The sequence below is a fragment of the Cucumis sativus genome, chromosome 7 (genome assembly GCF_000004075.3).
Source record: "Cucumis sativus cultivar 9930 chromosome 7, Cucumber_9930_V3, whole genome shotgun sequence".
NCBI lineage: Eukaryota > Viridiplantae > Streptophyta > Magnoliopsida > Cucurbitales > Cucurbitaceae > Cucumis > Cucumis sativus.
Genome location: NC_026661.2, coordinates 10,447,183 through 10,467,251, shown reverse-complemented (window position 1 = coordinate 10,467,251; position 20,069 = coordinate 10,447,183). Strand labels below are relative to the sequence as shown.

The 20,069-nt window shown below is 34.9% G+C and overlaps 1 protein-coding gene across 4 annotated transcripts in view; it reads left to right on the top strand.

Annotated features, from left to right (window-relative positions):
* Positions 1-298: 298 nt before the first annotated feature.
* LOC101222231 (uncharacterized aarF domain-containing protein kinase At1g71810, chloroplastic) overlaps positions 299-20,069 on the top strand; it is a 28,054-nt gene continuing 8,283 nt past the window's right edge. The window contains exons 1-16 of one of the 4 annotated variants that reach the window (XM_011660667.2): positions 299-783; positions 894-938; positions 3,129-3,167; positions 10,276-10,446; positions 10,641-10,793; positions 10,986-11,021; positions 11,610-11,653; positions 12,964-13,054; positions 13,404-13,445; positions 13,564-13,672; positions 14,717-14,831; positions 14,930-14,979; positions 15,099-15,177; positions 16,022-16,072; positions 16,520-16,661; positions 16,769-16,813. In XM_011660667.2, the coding sequence (XP_011658969.1) occupies positions 406-783; positions 894-938; positions 3,129-3,167; positions 10,276-10,446; positions 10,641-10,793; positions 10,986-11,021; positions 11,610-11,653; positions 12,964-13,054; positions 13,404-13,445; positions 13,564-13,672; positions 14,717-14,831; positions 14,930-14,979; positions 15,099-15,177; positions 16,022-16,072; positions 16,520-16,661; positions 16,769-16,813 (1,590 nt within the window). In that variant the 5' untranslated portion in view covers positions 299-405. The remainder of the gene's footprint in view (positions 784-893; positions 939-3,128; positions 3,168-10,275; positions 10,447-10,640; positions 10,794-10,985; positions 11,022-11,609; positions 11,654-12,963; positions 13,055-13,403; positions 13,446-13,563; positions 13,673-14,716; positions 14,832-14,929; positions 14,980-15,098; positions 15,178-16,021; positions 16,073-16,519; positions 16,662-16,768; positions 16,814-20,069) is intronic. The other 3 variants (XM_031888563.1, XM_031888562.1, XM_011660666.2) reach the window with 3 other exon arrangements.

Genomic DNA, 20,069 nt, shown 5'->3' with positions numbered 1-20,069 from the left:
TATACGAATGACGAGACATTTAATAAAAATTTTATGTTGAGTATAATAAGAAGATAAACTGAATAATAAAAAATTAAACAAAATAGAAAAAACATGAACGAAATATATGCTACAAAATGAAAAAATAATTTTTTTAAGGAAAAAAAATTCTACGAAACCGAGGAAGAAAGAATATTTATTTGATCTATAATTTTTTTTTGTTTGTTTTCGTTTTAATTATTTTTTTTAAAGTAAAGAATGAAGATAATTGGGAAGGCAGAAAATGGACACGTGGACCACAACATAGCCGTTACGAAGCTCGCTCCATATTTCTTCTTTACCTTCTTCTTCTTCTTCTTCTTGACAAACTGGAAAGGCACATTGGGTTGGAATTCCCTCACCAATTTCCATAATTCCAACAAAAAAATGCTACTTCTTCCTTCTCCACCTTCATCGTATCCATCTTCATCCTCACTTCCCCCCATTTCTGACTCCAAATGCCTTCCTATCTTTCATCTTCCTACCACTCTCTCCCCCCGTCGGATCTTCCACATCCGCTCATTTGCCACCAATAGAACCACCGCCCTTGATTCCTTCACTCAACGCTCCGGTTACCTCTTCGATCTAACCGCATACGAGTCCGAGTCCTTGGCCGAATACAGCGCCTCCAAGATTGCCGCCATTTATCGGAGGAAGCCGCTTCTTGTTCTTCGGAGACTTCTTCAGGTCGGTTCTACTTTTGGCCGATGGTTTGGTCTACGCCTTATCGATGATTTGAGGGAAAGGTCCGACCTCATGTTCGAGGTGAGATCGATATTTCTTTCTTTCTTTTTTTTTTTTGCTGGGAGTTATTTGTTATTCAATCTGCATATCTGTATTTGTTGCGGTTTGTAATTTCGATGGTTTTGTTGTAGGTCAGAGCTGCTGAACTTAGGAATATATTGGTGGAGCTCGGTCCGGTATATTCATCGCACTTTCCCCATTTATTCTGCATAATCCAATATCATCTTTATAGTACAACTGAGTTTCACCTAATTTTTTGACCAAAATATGTAGAGAATTATAAGATACTCCATCCATTTCTCTTCTAATTTTGGCTTTCCTTATATGCTTACCTTCCTTTTATGCTTCTATTCACGTGTGGTATATGTTCTGTATTATGCAATGTATATAATTATCTATCAAATGAGAGAGCTATGTATTATTTAATTCATCTTATTTACTTACAAAATCCAAGCTCTTTATATAGAAGATCTTGGTAACTTCTACTTAACTAACAACTGGTAATTACAAAACAGAATATATCTAACTTGATCTAATAGACTGTTGTAACAAACTAATTTTATTGTTGATACTCTCCCTCAAGTTGGACGATGAATGTCAATGATGTCCAACTTGGATACCAATCTAGATAAGGTAGATTTAGACACTGCTTTAGTGAACATGTCTGCTAGTTGTAAGCTGGATTTGATAGGAAGAACTTTAAGAAAACCATCAACTATCTTGTCTCGAACAAAATGGCAATCAATTTCTCTATGTTTCATTCTTTCATGAAACATTGGATTAGAGGCAATGACAATTGCTGCTTGATTGTCACAAAATACTGTAGTACGCAATAAGATCTTCACATGAGGATCAACAAGAAGTTGTGTGATCCATACCAACTCACTGGTAACTGATGCTAAGGCTCCGTACTCAGCTTCTGCAGAGGATCTAGAAGCCATAGCTTGCTTCTTGGACTTCCATGATATGATATAATCCCCTAGGAAGATGCAAAAACCCGTAATAGATCTTCTAGTGTTAAGACATGATCCCCAATTAGCATCTACGAAGGCTCTTATTAAGTGGAAGGAAGTAATCGGTCTTATTAGAATATCTTGTTCGGGAGATCTCTTTAGGTATTTTAATAAGTGATGAGCAACATCTAAATGGATCTTTGTAGGGCTTTGGATGTATTGACTAAGTCGGTGAACAACAAAACATATGTCTGGCCGGGATACCTGAAGATATATTAGTCTTCTATAGCAAGTGATATCACCTTTTTTACGAGGTTCCCCTTCATTCTTCGATAGCTTCAAATTAGGGTCCATAGGTGTAGTAGCCAATTTGGCCTCAAGAAACAGTGTCCTCAAGTATCTGAAGACAATATTTTCTTTGAGAGAGCATGAGTCCCTGTTGGGATCTTGATAATTCTAAGCCCAGAAAGTATTTGGCTTGGCCCAAGTCTTTGAGTTTGAAGTATCCTTTGAGAATTTCTTTCACTGAGTAAGAGACCAATTATGGGATATAAGAAGGGCTAGAAAAATCTTGACAGTAACAATCTTGGAGACAGGTGAGAAGGTATCTGAGAAGTCTATTCCTTCTTGTTGGCTGTAGCCTTTTGCTACAATTCTTGTCTTGTATCTGTCAACTGTGCCATCAGGTTTACACTTTACTCTGTACACCCATTTGCTGCTAACGGTGTGATGAACCTTTGGAAAAGAGACAATAGTCCATGTATTGGTTCTCTCCATGGCTTCTATTTCTTCTGCCATAGCCTTCCCCCAATTATGATGTTTTATGGCTTGGTGATAGTAGGAAGGTTCATATACAGAAGTAACATATAGAAGGTAGTTTTTGTGGTTTTGGCTGTAGGCATTGTATGGGAGATCGCGTATACTTCTATTTCTTGTGTATATATGCTGTATTAGGCAATGTGTTGCATCATCCGATTATTCTTCCATGACTTTCTTTCTTTCACCCGCTGCTTGGCCTCTTTCTCTCTTCTCTCTTGTGGTTTGTTCTGAAAAATATTCTCTGGTGCAGTGAGCTTAGATTTAATCTATACATTGTTTTTTGAAAAGTCAAGGGAACCCCCTCCTGTTGTTTTTGTTTCGCCTTTTGAAGTTTCTTAGTTTATGTACAGATGAAAGGCTTTGAATTTTTTTATTTTTATTTTTTTATTATCATTATTTTTTATATTACTTCATGGGAAATTATTTTATAAAATTCTGACTTTTAGTTACTGTACAAATGTTGTATTAATTTATGATCTTCACATTATTCATATACCAATAACTTTGTTTCTTAAGCTTCAATTAATTTCATATTTACTTTATTGGAATACTTTCATTTTAACTCCTCAACTTTTATCATGGCTTTATTTGCAGGCATACATCAAAATTGCTCAGGCTGTCTCATCTCGAGCTGTAAGTTTTTGAATTTGTTTCTTCAAAGCCGCTATGAAATTGTATATCATATTTGAGGTTTTCAAAGCCTTCCATTTCTTGTAGTTCTAATGTATACCAAATAAGAGAACTTTATTAATGTTTGAAAGTTTTGAATACAAGTACTCTATTTATAATTGAAAAAAAAACTAATTCTAATCCTAATTAATAAAAAAACTAATTCTAATCCTTAAAAGAAACTAATTTAATCCATAATAACCAAAGAAACTAATCCTAATCCTAATAAATGAATGATTTGACCATAATACAGTATTCCTACTACCTCATTCTATCCTTCCTAAAAGAAACTCGTTCTGGAGTTTTAAAACGAAAATAAAGGTAAAAAGTAAGCCACTTGAATGGAAACAACTCTAAAACTAATATCAACAACATCCAAATTGCACAAGTCGAGCCAAGATTTGTCTTTTGAAACGGATGTAATTCAAAGCTGGAATTAATTTTCTCAAATGAAATCTCTGCCAATAATGGCTAAGAGAAGAGGTATTTATTGAGAATTTGTAAGTAGTTACAAGTAGTTGAAATAACTGTTTATGAAACAGTCTTAACTGTTAAACAGTTTAATTGTTTAAACTGTTTTACTAACTAACTACAGCTGTTTAACCATAGCTTTATTCTATATTACATCATTCCACCCCCCTAGCATCAAACTCGTCCCGAGTTTGTAATGAAAGTTGAACTCCATCTGGTGCAATGGAGTATGACCAAACCAACCTCCTACATTTTGGACAAAAATATTGTGATCGAAGGGATAAAATTGAGACAAAAAATCAAATATGACCACTAAAAGATGAATCTGTCCATCGGCCATAAACCCGAAAAAGATGTTCCATTCAATCTCATTTAAAGCTGTCTTCAAAGAATCAACTTCAAAAGAATAAACTTTTGAAGAAAATCCTTCCAGAATCACATTTACTTTATTATTCGCTTCAAGTTCTTTGACGGTTTGAAGATTCATTTCCACCTCAACCAATGTGTCGTTGATCTTTTGCTCGGTGTTTGATACTTCTTTTTCATCTTCTTTGTTGGATTCTTCTTCACTTGCGACCACTTCCAAGTTAACATTTTCAAATTCTTGTTCTTCAATTTTATCTTCATGATTTTCTATTTGAAAATTTTCCAACCGTGATTTCTTTGTCTTCTCTTCTGTATATGAAACCAATCTATTCTTGGACTCTTGCAAATAGATTGATGGTTGATCTACATGTTGAGTCTTTTTCTCCAATGAAGGATGATTTTTTGGAAAATTAGTTTGATTGGATCGTTGGGCCATTTTTTGATATTGCCCCTTTCTTATTTTGTCCCAAACTGTTTTAGAAACATTATCGAAGTCACTAGAACCATTTTTCCAATTTGGGTGATGATAGGTTCTTTGAGAAAATCGGACATGGCCAAAATTTGAATGTTGAAATTCTTCTTCCGAATCACTTGAATCAGAATTCCAGCATTGTTTATGGAAGTGCAATTGATTTTCTTGTTTATACCAACTGCTGGTTTTTTTTCTCCTACCATCGACATGTGACCAAAGCCTTATGTTATGATCATTTACTGGACTTTCTTGCCATTCATCATCATTGGAACTCCAATCTTGAAGTTCTTGGTAGTAATCTTGGTTTCTTGGAAGAGATTCTTGATAATCTTGGGCTGGTCTCCTTCTTTTGCCATGTCGTTGGTGGTGTAGGTTTTTGAAGTTTTCTGATGTAATATAGAATAGTTAGTAAAACAGTTTAATTGTTTAAACTGTTAACTAACAGCTGTAGATAATTAGTAAAACAGTTTAAACAATTAAACTGTTAATTGTTAAAACTGTTTCATAAAAACAATTATATCAACTACTTGTAACTACTTACACATTCTTAATAAATACCCCTTCTCTTAGCCATTAGAGACAGAGAATTCATTTGAGAAATTAATCCCAACTTTGAATTACATCAAAGTGGTATCAGAGCAGCCCCGATTCTTGGACGGATGGCTGGCCGGAGAGGAACTCACCCAGCCGTGGGGGAAGACCGCGTGCAAGAAGTGGCGGAAGATAGCGCCGTCCTCTCTCCAAGAACAACGACGGTTCGCTTGCTGGCCGTTGAGGATTCTTTGGGAGATCTACACCGGAAGATTGACAGGGTCATGGACAACTTCGAACTATTGGCAAGGAGGATTGATGAACCACCCGCACCACCACAATTAGAAGCCAACGCAGCAGGCAATGGTGGTAACAACTGTAGGCAGAGACGACAAGCTTGAGGAAATTTCAGGAATAGACAGCATCAGCGACATGACCGAAACGATGGAAACAGAGGAGGCCAAAGAACTCAAAGAAACTTTAGAAACCTGCCCAACCAAAGAAATGATCGAAGGAGGAGACCAATGGACATTCCACTACGGTATGCCGATGATGACAGTCAAGAAGGAAGATTTGGAGCTCAAGAAAGAAGGAGCAAGAACCTCTTCCAAGAAACCAAGATTACTACCAAGAACTTCAAGATTGGAGTTCCAATGATGAATGACAAGAAAATATAGTAAATGATCATAAGAGAAGGTTTTGGTCACATGCTGATGGTAGGAGAAAAAAAACCAGCAGTTGGTATAAACAAGGAAATCAATTGCACTTCCATAAACAATGCTGGAATTCTGATTCAAGTGATTCGGAAAAAGAATTTCAACATTCAAATTTTGACCATGTCCGATTTTCTCAAAGAACCTATCATCATCCAAATTGGAAAAATGATTCTAGTGACTTCGATAATGTTTCTAAAACAGTTTGGGACAAAATAAGAAAGGGGCAATATCAAAAAATGGCCCAACGATCCAATCAAACTAATTTTCCAAAAAATCATCTTTCATTGGAGAAAAAGACTCAACATGTAGATCAACCATCAATCTATTTGCAAGAGTCCATGAACAGATTGGTTTCATATACAGAAGAGAAGGCAAAGAAATCACGGTTGGAAAATTTTCAAATAGAAAATCATGAAGATAAAATTGAGGAACAAGAATTTGAAAATGTTAACTTGGAAGTGGTCACAAGTGAAGAAAAATCCAACAAAGAAGATGAAAAAGAAGTATCAAACACCGAGCAAAAGATCAACGACACATTGGTTGAGGTGGAAATGAATCTTCAAACCGTCAAAGAACTTGAAGCGAATAATAAAGAAAATGTGATCTTGGAAGGATTTTCTTCAAAAGCTTATTCTTTTGAAATTGATTATTTGAAGACGGCTTTAAATGAGATTGAAGGGAACGTCTTTTTTGGGTTTATGGCCGATGGAGAGATTCATCTTTTAGTGGCCATATTTGATTTTCTGTCTCGATTTTATCCCTTCAATCACAATATTTTTGTCCAAAATGTAGGAGGTTGGTTTGGTCATACTCCACTGCACCGGATGGATTTCAACTTTCATGACAAACTCGGGATGAGTTTGATGCTAGGGGGGTGGAATGATGTAATATAGAATAGTTAGTAAAACAGTTTAATTGTTTAAACTGTTAACTAACAGCTGTAGATAGTTAGTAAAACAGTTTAAACAATTAAACTGTTAACTGCTAAAACTGTTTCATAAAAACAGTTTTATCAACTACTGGTAACTATTTACACATTCTTAATAAATACCCCTTCTCTTAGCCATTAGAGGCAGAGAATTCATTTGAGAAATTAATCCCAACTTTGAATTACATCATTTTCCCTTGCTCGCCGGCCTCTTGCTTCACCGAAACAATGGTTGTTTTGGAAGTTGGCTTCGGTCCGTGGTGGTGGTTGTGGGTCTTCTTCTCTTCGGCTTAACAAGTCAACGCTTTCCATCAATCTATCAAATTTGTTATGGAGATCTTCCAAGGATTCCTCAACAGCCAGCAAGCGAACGGTTGTTGTCCTTGGAGAGAGGGCGGTGATTTCCGCTTCTTCTTGCGCACGGTGATCCTCCGCGGCAGGGTTGTTACCTCTCCGGCCAGCCATCTGTCCAAGAATCGAGACTGCTCTGATACCACTTTGATGTAATTCAAAGCTGGGATTAATTTTCTCAAATGAAATCTCTGCCAATAGTGGCTAAGAGAAGGGGTATTTATTGAGAATTTTTAAGTAGATACAAGTAGCTGAAATAACTGTTTATGAAACAGTCTTAACTGTTAAACAGTTTAATTGTTTAAACTGTTTTACTAACTAACTACAGTTGTTTAACCATAGCTTTATTCTATATTACATCAGAAACGGAATGAACTTTTTAGCAAAATCACCATGAATTAATCCAAGAATTATGTTGTTAAAAAAATTATTTGTTGTTAATATATATGCAGACTCAAGGAATGAAGGAAAAATATTTTGATATAACCTTGATCTTAGTTGTTCTTGAATGATTCTTGGTAAATCTTGCACGTTTTTTTGTATACATAGGTGTTGATTCTCTTTTTGTCTGTTTTGGTAATTATGGTCAAGGCTAATTTCTGCTCTATTTTCTTCTTCAGCCACGCGATCTTCTTCTTCCTTTTTCGTCAGGTGTTTATTTCCTGTCACCTCTGTCTTGTCAGCAATTTCGATTAAGTGCCCAAATGTAATTTTGTATGGGTTTCCGGGTTTTACTTCAAATTAGGTTGGCGCCTTCTCCATTTTGAAAATAGCTTCGTTTTCTTTTTCTTTAATTTTTTCTTCTTCCAAAATGAGCTCTTCCTCGCACATTGTACCTTTTTCACTTGATTTATCTTATTCATTTTTGTTCCTGAAGTGGTCCCAAATTGAGATTGCTTTCTAGCTTCTGTATTTCCTTGTGGATAATTGTTGAAAGTTTTTTCTCACGTGGTTTCCTTCAGCTTTTGCAACCTTTCTATTCTCTTAGTAAAGTCAGCCACGATTTGATTCTTACACATATTTTTCTGATTTTGTTGATAAAGAATTGTTCATACTCTGGTGGCTAGAATCTAATTTTCATCATCTTCAACATTTGTTGCCAATTTCTTATTGGTCTTTTGTCCATCAACTTTCTATTCAATTGATTTTGATTCTACCAAACCAACACCTTTGATTTCAACTTGAAGACAATTAATTTTACTTTTTTGTCTTCTAGTATGTTCATATAAACAATTTTTGAAAATATCATCTTCCTACTCGGATTGGTCTATCGCCTTCTCTTTTGAATGAAAAAAAATTCAGAGTCGTGAACCTCTTGGATGGGTTTTTGGAATCTTGGAGTTTGAAAAACTAGGTGATCCATCCCCCTCCCCTGTGAGTTCCAATTGCCTCTGATTTTTTTTCTAAAACTTCTTCCCACCGCTATTTGGCTAGGTCTTCTTCGATCATCTCCTCTCTTTTCCTCTTCTCGTTGAGGAAGGTTCATCAAGACAAGTTCCATCTGTCTTGATATTTTTGACACCATTGTATTTAATTTGTCCATCCTTTTTATTCCGTTCCAAATTGCATTAGAATCTTTGTTGGAATTGATAGAATCACTATAATCAAATTTCAAATGCAGATAATGCAATTCTTTGAGAAAATTGAGCATGGGCAACATTATTATGTTGGATTTCTTACAAATCACTTGAATCAGACTTCCAACACTACTTTTTGGAGTAAATCTTACTTTCTTGCCTATACGAACAACTGCTATATTTTTTCTTCGTCTTTTTTGAGCAATAATAGTCTATTCTTGCAAAATCTTGATTATTTTATTATTTGGAATTTTAAGGGAGCCCCCTTGTTAGATGCGTGTTGTTTGGCAACGAGCACAACTCGCAAAGCTCCCTCTTGTGATCAGCGTCATGAGGAGTTTCCTAGTCTTCCACTAGTGGCAATCAACGTCGGTCCAAATGGCTGCTCTGACACCAATTTGACGTATACCAAATAAGAGAATTTTATTAATGTTTAAATATTTTGAATACAAGTATTCTGTTTATAATTGAAAAAGAAACCAACCCTAATCCTAATTAATAAGGGAAACTAATCCTGAACTTCTGGAAAAAGATCCCAAAAACAACTTTAAACAATAAACTTCTGGAAAAGATCCCAGAAACAACTTAAACAATCACAACGCCTGAGAATATGGAAAATCTTACTCCGCCTTTCAGCACAAAATACAACAAAAAGACCCAACCGCCGAAGGCATCTTCCTCATGAGCCTATCCAACCCTTAAACTATTTTGTTCTTCAAAATGGAAAAATGACTGATCTAAATTTTAATATTCTTGTAGGCTCAGTTTGATTTTAATGATCCAAATTTGGAAGGAGAAAATGTACAGATTTTTATTCTTTCTTTGATGATGATAATAGGATTCATGGTGCTCGCTCGCTGTGTTTTTTTTTTTTTTTTTTGGGGGGGGGGGGGGGGGGGGGGGGTTGGGGAGGGGGTCTTATCATCCTCCCCATTCCTATTTGTTCTTTCATCATGAAAAACAATTTATGTAATTCTCATTCACTTTGATTTTGGAAAATTGGATGCTTTTCTGCTCGTTCAAAGTTTAGATGCAAGCATGAGTTATTTACTTGAGGATCTGTGATCTTGGATTCTCTATGAAAGAGTATTTTCTTATATTTAGTACTTTTAAGTTTTGGAAGCTCTTTTTGTAATATTTGTTTTTAATTTTTGGAAAACTTAACACTTGTGATCTATTTTCTTTATCTAAAAGAATATTGCATTCTTTCATTCTTGGTATAAATTTTATACCTTCACCTTGACATTGCAAGAGAGTGTCCTAAGCTCGTACGAAATTTGATATTCTTTGGGTTCATCTTGGAGATGTTTGTTCCACTTTACTTTGGGTATTTGTGATGTTAAAATTTCTATGAATGAGTTTAGAATTTTTCTATTCAAATGCTTTCAGGAGATCAGTAGATCAAATTTTCAAGTTCTATTTTGAACATATTCTCCACAAAGATTGAAAGAGTTATTTTCCCACTTGAACCTTCTTCTTGTGTTTTTTTTTAGAAATAAGTTGATTATTGAAACAAAAGCAGAAAAAATTCATCTGTCTTTAGCACCTCAATGGAGGTTCGCGTGATAAACATAATCTTTACAGAACTTATTTTCAAATAGCTTTGATTATTCAGATATTTTATATGGTTTTGTGAGATTTTATTTAATATACTTTGCAGGATTTGATACCACCTTCTTATTTGGATGAACTCTCACTTTTACAAGACCAAATAGCTCCGTTCTCATCTCAACTTGCTTTTGATACAATAGAACAAGAACTAAATATACCTTTAGATGAGCTTTTTTCTGAGATATCACCTGAGCCAACTGCTGCAGCATCTCTTGGGCAGGTTTTTTTTTTTCTTTCATTGTAGTTGTGTTGTTTTTAGGTGTAATTCTCAGATTATAAGAAATTATTACTTTCCTAGATCTTGAAAGCAATTCGCATTAATTAGGAAAGTAATTCTCATTAATTTATGATCATATTGAACTATTACTTTCCCCAAGGCTAGACAAGTGTATTGAGTTTTCTTCTAAAGTATAGGTTTATCAAGCAAGGCTTCGACGTAACGGACAAGTTGTTGCTGTCAAAGTTCAAAGGCCTGGAGTTCAGGCTGCTATAGCACTGGATATCTTGATCTTGCGGTATCTAGCTGCTGTATTTCGCAAGGTGGGCAAGTTAAATACTGATCTCCAGGTATGGTAACCTAAACATCGGTGTTAAGAGCACATCAAGTGAATTAACACTTCTGGTTCTTCAACTGTGTAGTCTGTGTATGCAAATATGACCACTTCCCTCAATTTAGTTAAGGACTAAGTGAGTTTTGTTATAAGCCTTCAACCCACAATCGCATCATATATAATTTATACAACTATTTTTAATATGCAGGCAGTTGTTGATGAATGGGCAACGAGTCTTTTCAAGGTATGTATTCTGTTTCAAAATTTGAACACAAACTAATTTAAAATTAATTTAAACCATACTTCTTGTAGAGAACTTGGTTGTTTAAAATAGTGCACAAAAGATAAGAGGTAGGCAATATGGATGATTAACTTTATCTTTAAAGATAAGGGAATTGACTTTATCATTAAAGATGACGAGGGACCACCAAATTAGTATAGTGCAATTGCAAATAGTTGTGAAGTTCTCATGAAATTAATACTTTTCTCTTAAAATGAAGTCTTCCTTGCTCGGATGTGAGGGAAGATATCCTTTTAGGGAACTCCATAGACTTATCATCCTTTCACAGATAGAATTTGCAATTATAGCGTAACTTCAAAGATTTCTCCCGTCAACCATGTCACGAGGCAGATATAATTTTTTGAACCCTTGTGATTGTATTTTTGGTGAATACTCACCAATATAACAAAAGGAGATTTTTCCTTTACAAATTATTATACGTCATCCAATCATCATAAATGTAGTTTTTAGATTTTCAGTTTGAAGTTTGTTGGATGACTGTTCTCAAGTTAAGATTGAATACAGGTAAATCGTAAATCACATTGAATGCAGGAGATGGATTACAGGAGAGAAGCAAATAATGGTCGTAAGTTCAGGTATGAGCAAGTCCATTGTCACTAGATTTTTTTTACTTATAGGGAGGAGCGATGTTTCAAAAAGTTTAAGGCAACCTTGAGACCTTTTCTCATCAAGAACCGAGGTGTAAGCTTTGAGGTGGTGTGTGAGGCCTGAGCCTCATTTCAAATAGAGTAAAAAGCATAGAAATGTACAAGCTTACCGGCCCAGTATTGTAGCATTTAGAATGATTAAACTACATCAATTATTACCATTATCTTTTGAGCTAAAAACAATACCCAAAAATTAGGGAAATAAAGAAAGAATACGAAAAAAAATAAAAAACCAAGGAAAAACCTAGAAAGAAAGTTGGAAAAAGAAGACATGGGAAAATACAACAGTTTTTTTTAATTAATTTTTTTCTTTATAATTAGAACGGCAAGCCATGCATAAATTTAGGAAAAATGAAAAATATCTTTTGGAGTTATATTTCTTTTAAAAGTTGTAGAAGTATAAAAATATTATAAGAGTTGGCAGTGAGACCACAGAAAAAATTGAAGAAAAGAAAAACCTTCGATACTTAGAATAAATAATTTTTTCCATGGGCCTGGCTGTTCTGGAAGAAGCTACCCGGTTTATTTTTGAGAAGGGTGGTTTGATATTTAGCATCAATAGCTTCCTCCGTTGAGCCATTGAGCCATTTTTGGACTAGTATTGCCTCCATTTTCTTTTGTTCCTGTCTTTCAAACCATAAAACCAAGGTCCATTTTCTTTCATGGGATTAAGAAGATTTTCCCATTTAAAAGATGAAGACCCTCACCATCTTTGTTACCCTTCCATATCTTACTCATAATTATGCCTCAAAGGCGTAAGTATAAAGACACATTCCTCTTTCTTTTACGGCAAAAGCCTATTTCAAGCCTTTATTATTATTATTTTTATTAAATGAAAACGACGATTTCATTGAGAAAAAGGTTTACACACACACACACACAAAAAAAAAAAAAAAGTGCAACCTGCTTATTATTATGTCTTGGGTGCAAGAGCAGCTCAAGATAAGATGAGGCCTTATGCCAATGTTGTCATGAAGGGCCTACGATGCAAGATTACAAGCTCTTAATTATATGGAATGAAAATGTCTTTGTATTACTATTACAATAATTTATTCTTATATAAGAGAAAGGCTTAATACATCAAAGGTAAGAATCAGAAGGAGAGATTAAAATAAAATTATAAATGGTTTCACCTAATTAACATATTTACAATCAATACATGCATCTGAATTTAATAATTTAATTTCAAACTTTCATACATATTGCTAACTAGTGGTATTTCACATTTGATTGAACAGACAGTTGTACGGAAGCTTGCAAGATGTATTGGTTCCTCAAATGTTCATGGAGCACACAACACGTAGGGTCCTTACTATGGAATGGGTAAAGGTATGATTGCTTGACTCATCCTTCGAGTTATGAAACAAGTCTTGGATGAAATATTAGTAGACATATCGATAAGATTGGGGCTGGCAAAATAGGAATTTTTTACTCCAACCTAGTCCAATTTCTTTATTTTTAATTATTATTTGTATGGCGAATCTTGATATTGAGGCCGAAAATGTTTGATATTCTTGCAATTTGTAAGTTTAACCTTACTTAATTTTGTGAGAGGAAAATAATAGTTGGGAGACTATATACTTGGGCTAATCACGTTTACTCTTTCAGTAAAAACTAAAATTTTCATTTATCGTTGTAATTAGAATCATTGCTCACACTTTTCATATTGTTTATGTAGGGGCAGAGGTTAACAGAGACGAAGGATCTTTACTTGGTGGAGGTTATTCTCAAGACTAAATGAAATTCTACAACTAAACTATATGCTTCTTGAGTAACCTTCTTGTGTCTCATTTTTTTTTGTAATATCTTAATATGATCTCTTTCGTCATCCCCAACAGGTTGGGGTATACTGCTCCTTCAATCAACTTCTGGAATATGGATTCTATCATGCAGATCCTCACCCTGGAAATCTTCTTCGCACCTCTGACGGAAAACTAGCTTATTTAGGTACTATCTGTTGATTTTATGGAATCAATCTATATTTCCTTAATTACTTAATAGAGATACAAGCCTATATATAACCATAGAGAAATACACTTAAGGAAATAATATCAAATAATATCTCCAGAATAATATCTCCTAAGAATAATATCTCCTAAGAATAATATCTCCTAAGAATAATCTAATTATATTAATACTATCATTAACTATATCATCGTTTGCTACTTTTGGTGAGAGCTTGATTGTATATCTTAAGTTTTTGCCCAATAGCTACCTGAAATTTGATACTTCTTGGCAATTCTTACAATTGATTCCTCATCATCATTGAAAAGAAGATAAAACTTCTTTAGAAGCTGGGGGGGCGGGGGGTCAGATACTTCGTTAATAACTGATCAGTTGACCCAAGGATAGAGATACTAGAATTGTTAAAGACCTTGTCAGGATCCAAAGGTTGTTGCTGTTTTGAAATGAAATCCCGTTGCATCTAGAATGATGAAGAAATCAAAAGATCAGTGTAAAACAAAACTCTTCTAGAGCATCATTCAGGGACAAGAGGAATTTCTTTTTCCTTTTTTTATTTTTTTGAGAATAATACAGATGGAAGGCCTCCATAGACCACATTGGCTTCACTCTGTTGGTACTTTCTGTAGGTTGAGGAGATGATGAATGCTTAACTTCTTCTAGAGACTCTTATTGTGTGGAAAATCATCAATAGGTGTGGCTACCTTAGGACCATTGTCACCCGAGTCATTCAAATTAAGAGGAAGATTATGCTAAGGGAACATTTGGACAAACTTTTACTTCATTCATCTTCTCATTTTCATTCATCTTCCCATCATGCTAAAGGAACGTTTGGACAATTTTCACTTCATTTACCTTACCATCATTTGACAAAATAGATGCTTCATCTTCCATTACCTTTTTTATCGTGTATAAATAAATGGAAAACCTTTTTATCATGTCCAACTTTACATATTTTACACGCTAACAATGATATAAAGTTAAAAACTACATATCTTGATGAGTTAATATTTACACCTTTGCCGCCAGATTTTGGTATGATGGGTGAATTTAAACAAGAGCTTCGTGATGGATTTATTGAAGCTTGTCTCCATCTTGTAAACCGTGATTTTGATGCATTGGCCAAGGATTTTGTCACCCTTGGGTATCGTGGGCCTGTGGCTTCTCTCTACTCGTTTTCTGTTAAAGATAATTCTTTTGATGCTTGACTTTTTTGAGGTGGCATTTTTCTTGTCTTTATAGGCTTCTTCCACCAACTGCAGATAGACAAGCAGTCACACAGGCATTAACAGGTTTTCCTGTTTTCCATAAAAAATTCTTGCATCAATGAATTGTGTTATTGGGCTTGATGGTAATTTTCTAAAGGGTTATCATGGATGAGGTATTAATCTCACATATATTGTGGGTGCAGCTGTATTCCAAAACGCTGTTTCCAAAGGAGTAAGAAGTATTAGCTTTGGGGACCTTCTGGGAAACTTAGGAACCACAATGTACGATATTTCTTGACTCCTATCATCCAAATGATTGTCTCAGTTTCAGTATTCTTTGAAGTTCTAATCGGGGTGGAACTTTGAAGCAGAAAAAAAGTAAGAACTAATTCTATAGTTGAGTTGACTTCTGTAGGACTTGGGGCAGTTGGATATGAGCTTGTTGTTAAAGTAAATTGTTAATAGAAGATTAAATTTATCATTATTCAACATTTTGGTTCCATAATGATTTAACATGGTATGGTATCAGAGGTAGAGGTCCTGTGTCCACAAACCCCTTTTATTTTCTCTCCATTTGATATTGACAACCACATATTGGCTGTAAATTTTCAAGCCCACAACTGTCCTGAAGTGGGGAACCAGCATATAGCTTGGGGGGAGAGACTACCAGTAGGGAGGCTTTATGATGATTTGATTAAATATGATCTAGCTATGAAAGATACTTCCTGTAGACAATTCTTTGATTTATTTCCAATCAAATTTCTAATAAAGAGAGCTTATACTTCCACGTAGAATTGAATAACATATATACTTGTTAGAAGTCTGACGTGGTTGATTGCAGTTTCTAGAGTAGATTTTGAACTGATAGGAGTCAGACGTGGAGGCGTTTAAGTATAAAAGATTAATTTTTAAATCTGCAGTATTTAATTGTTTGGCTGTGAGAGGAAGGTAATAAATTCAAGCATGATGAATTTATTCTCTGCATTTTAACAACTTTGTAAGTTGAAATATATATTATGTGGGCACATACTTGAAATTATTAATTTTTGGATGATGGAAACATTCTCACCCGAAAATTTTAGATTATTGCACGGTTCTCATTGACATATTTAAAACTTTTTTGCAGGTATAAATTCAAATTCCGTATACCTTCATATTTTTCTCTCGTCATTAGGAGGTAGTCATACTGATTTTGTGACATATGTAATTTTGCTTAGTTAAAACTATTAGTCTTATGCTATGTTGTATATTATATTAAATTTACCCTCACTTATCAGCTTAAGCATTTTGGTTGAATTGATGATTTAAGATGGTATCAGAGTAGGTTGCTTCAAGATGTTCTGGGTTCAAACCCCTGCAACATTATTTCCTCCCCATTTAATATTAATTTTCACTTGTTGGGTCTTTTTAGTTATTTCAAGTCCACAAGTGAGGGGAAGTGTTGGATATGATATTAAATTTTACCCTCACCTATCAGCTTAAGTTTTTGGGTTGAATTGGTGATTTAAGGCGCTATGTGATCTTTATGGTACAAGGCGATGTATATAATGTGAATGATTTTTCGTTCACTTGGTATAACATCTAAAATCATTGGTTTAAACTCCTACTTTGTTGATGGATGTAGCCTTGCAGTACTGGAGGGAATTGCTGTCAGCTTTGACCCTAATTACAAAGTTTTAGGCAGTACATATCCATGGATTGCTAGAAAAGTACTGACTGGCAATTCACCCAAGCTCAAGTCCTCCCTGATATCCCTGCTTTATAAAGTGAAACATCCTTTGCTTTGTAAATATGTATTTGTTTGCTACATTCTAGTCCTTTCAAATATAACATGAAGCATTCAATTGGTTCATTTTATCTGTCTTCATGATAGGAAGGAGTTTTCAGGATTGATCGTTTGGAGTCTCTGATTACAGAGGTGATATTTCTATTTTATTTTATTTTTTAAATTAACATTTACAACTATATTTTGTATCTTATTTTTTTATTTGTATTTAGCTCTTAATTTGCAATTATTTCGTTGTACTATATTTTCTTTCCTAGCTTGTTTGCGTTGTAATCTCTATTTAGATTAGTCTTGTAGCCATTCTACTTTAGTAAGAAAATAATTGTCTTCCTCAAAAAATTTTCGTTTGGAGATAGGCACTGGAGCCTTCAGTTAATTCACAGTTGACTTTAATTACTGATTAGGTTTATTCCTTTCTTGTAGTGAAAGTTGCCTTCACATCTATTGGACGCGTGGGTATTTTTGTTTTTTAGAGGCTTACTTGTGTGGAAGCTGGAACTTTCTTTTCGTTTTTTCTTTGTTTTTTTTTTTTTTTTGGTTTAAATGCTACTTCTCAGTTCTTATACTTTGAGTTTTGGTTCATTTTATTTCTCACTTTGAACATGTTCATTTTAATCTCTATACTTCTTTTTTTTCTTTTATAAGAAACAGATATATTCAAGAGAACAAAGGAAAACATCCTATGGGCAAGGGACGAGAGGGCCCTCCCTAGAAAAACAAATTAATAAATAAGAGTCCTCCAATTGTTGAAAATCATAAAAAGGCTATAACTATAAAAGTGTTTGGTGTAGTTGGTACTCCACCAAGAAGCTGTATGTTGAACCACAATCCAAAAAGAATCAAAAGAATCATATTTGTTCTAAAAACGTCTACTATTTCTCCCATTCCAAATGCACCACAAAAGAGATTGAGTAGCACATTTCCACAAAATATTCCCGTTCGGACGAATAACTTTGCTACTGAGTCCTTCAAGCATCCAACTATCAATCTTGCTAGGGAGGCAATAATAAGTCCAAATTGAAAGTTCTAAACAGCAGAGACCAAACTTTCATAATAAAGTCACAATGCAAGAATAAGTGGTCTAAGGTCTCCTTACTATTAGAACAAAGGCAGCACATAGAAGGGCTGGGGGGAACAGAATACTGAAACTTTCTTTGGAGCTTATCGTGGGTGTTAAGGCTTCTATAAGCTAGGGACATAAAGAAGAACTTAACCTTCTTTCAGCAAGTTGAAGCTTCAAAATCAACCGGAGAACATTTAGAAGTTTGGCTGGATCAGTCCTTGGTTCCTACAAATCGAAAAATTGAGACCTTGCTTGATTTAAGAGTCGATTGGGTTTGGGTTCCTTGCCTTTTTTAAAAAATTGCATTAATGAATTTATAAAAATTAATAAAAGGAGAAGAAGAAAGAATAACATTTGTGTACGTGGAAAACCATAGTTCGTAGAAAAAAAACCACGATATGAGTCTTTTGTATATTTCTCTTGTAATCAAAAGAATACAAGGGACGGAATATATATAGGCCATAATGGGTCTTGACAAAAAAGGAAATGAACAAGGGTATAAAGATTACACCAATACCCTTAGTACAATTATTTTCAACACTCTCCCTCTCAAGTTGGGCGTAGATGTCAATCAGACCCAACTTACTAATACATGAGTCAAAATTATGTCTGAGTAACCCTTTAGCAAGAGCAAAGAACATCAGCAATTTGTTGATCTGATGGAATATATGGAATATAGATGGAATGTATGGAATATAGATGGAATGTATGGAATACAGATACTGTCATTGTCAAGTTTCTCCTTAATGAACTGTCTGTCAATCTCAATGTTCAGTTCTGTTATGTTGAACGAGGTTATTAGCTATGCTAGTAGCGGCTTTGTTATCACATACTAGCTTTCATAGGCAACTCAACTCTTGGTGAAGGTCAGACAGGACCTTCTGTAACCAAATCTCTTCACAAATTCTCAAACTCATCTTTATTCAGCTTCTGCACTACTCGTAGCAACAGCCAACCACTAGTGCATTCCCACGTCTAGTGTTGGTGGTAAAGAAAAAAGATGGCAACAAACGGTTGCGTTGGTTATTGGGCACTGAACAAGGACATTCCAGATAAAGTCTAATGGTTCATGAACTACAACTTTTTATGGACTGATTTTTCTGAAGATTGGTCTAAAGTGGGGGTATCGCAAAATCTGACTAAAGGGTAGGGAACATTTCAAAATCTGTTCCAAAACTCGCAAGGGCATTTTGAGTTTTTGGCGATGATCCTGCTTCAACATTCCAAGCATTGATGAATCATACGATTACGTCCTTTTCTGTGTAAACTTTTCTCAGAGACATCAGCTATTGAAGGAGAGTATATCATGTTGAACTGGTCATAGATCACTTGTTGTGAGCGTATGTTGATTGCAGCTTTAAGGTGTGAGATGTGTTTGATAAAGAGAATTGGGTATGAGCTTCCATATTACAAGGGAACGCCGATTCAACCAATTGATTCCAAGTTTGCTCCATGATTTATTGCCTGAGAGTGCAAGTGGAGTCAATCTGTCATATTTCACAGTTGCAAAAAGCCATTGGGCACACGTTTCCGGTTGTGCCATTTATGTTGTGGAGACGTTGATTCAAGTCCAACCAAAGGAGCTTCAAGTTGCAAGTGAGCAGTTCGTTGAAAAGGGGCAGGAATAGCGCTGGATCCAGGAATTTTGTTGACGAAGGGGGCTAGAAGACTAATTTACCACTTGACCAACTAATAATATTGATTCAGTGTCAATTTATTTATATATTATACAACGAGCATATGTTGACGGGGGCTTGAGTCCCCAAGCCCACACTAAATCCACTGGTGGGTGGGGATGTTTCAAATGCCAGTTGGGAAGATGCTGCCCATATTGCCAATTTTCTTCATGTTGCGGAAGACAGAGTTGCTTTTTGGGGGTCAATTAGGGATAGGTCCCCTTCGTAATTTGTATGTAAGAGAAGACACGTGAGAAAGGGGAGTGAGGAATAAATAGGCCGTTCGCTGTTTGTTATTCATGATCATGCCTGCCAGCCTGTGGTACTCGTTAGAATTCTTAACAGGACTAAAAGTCTTAAATTTGGGAGGACAAAATTCTTCTTTATTGAATATATGCAATTCAGGTCTTTCTTATTAGAGAAATACTTGTAAATCTGAAAAGGAAAAAAGACAAGAAGGAAAAATATTTGATGATTAATAGTCACAAATATAAAAGTTCCAACAAAAAGCATGTTTAATCAGGCACAAAAATGCCAAATATTTTCCGTGGAAAAGATTCAATATATGTTTCTTTGTCAACAATCAGTTGAGTCCAAGGAATTTGACAGAGCTGGCTTATTGACTTCTCGCTTTGCTGCATTGCTTATT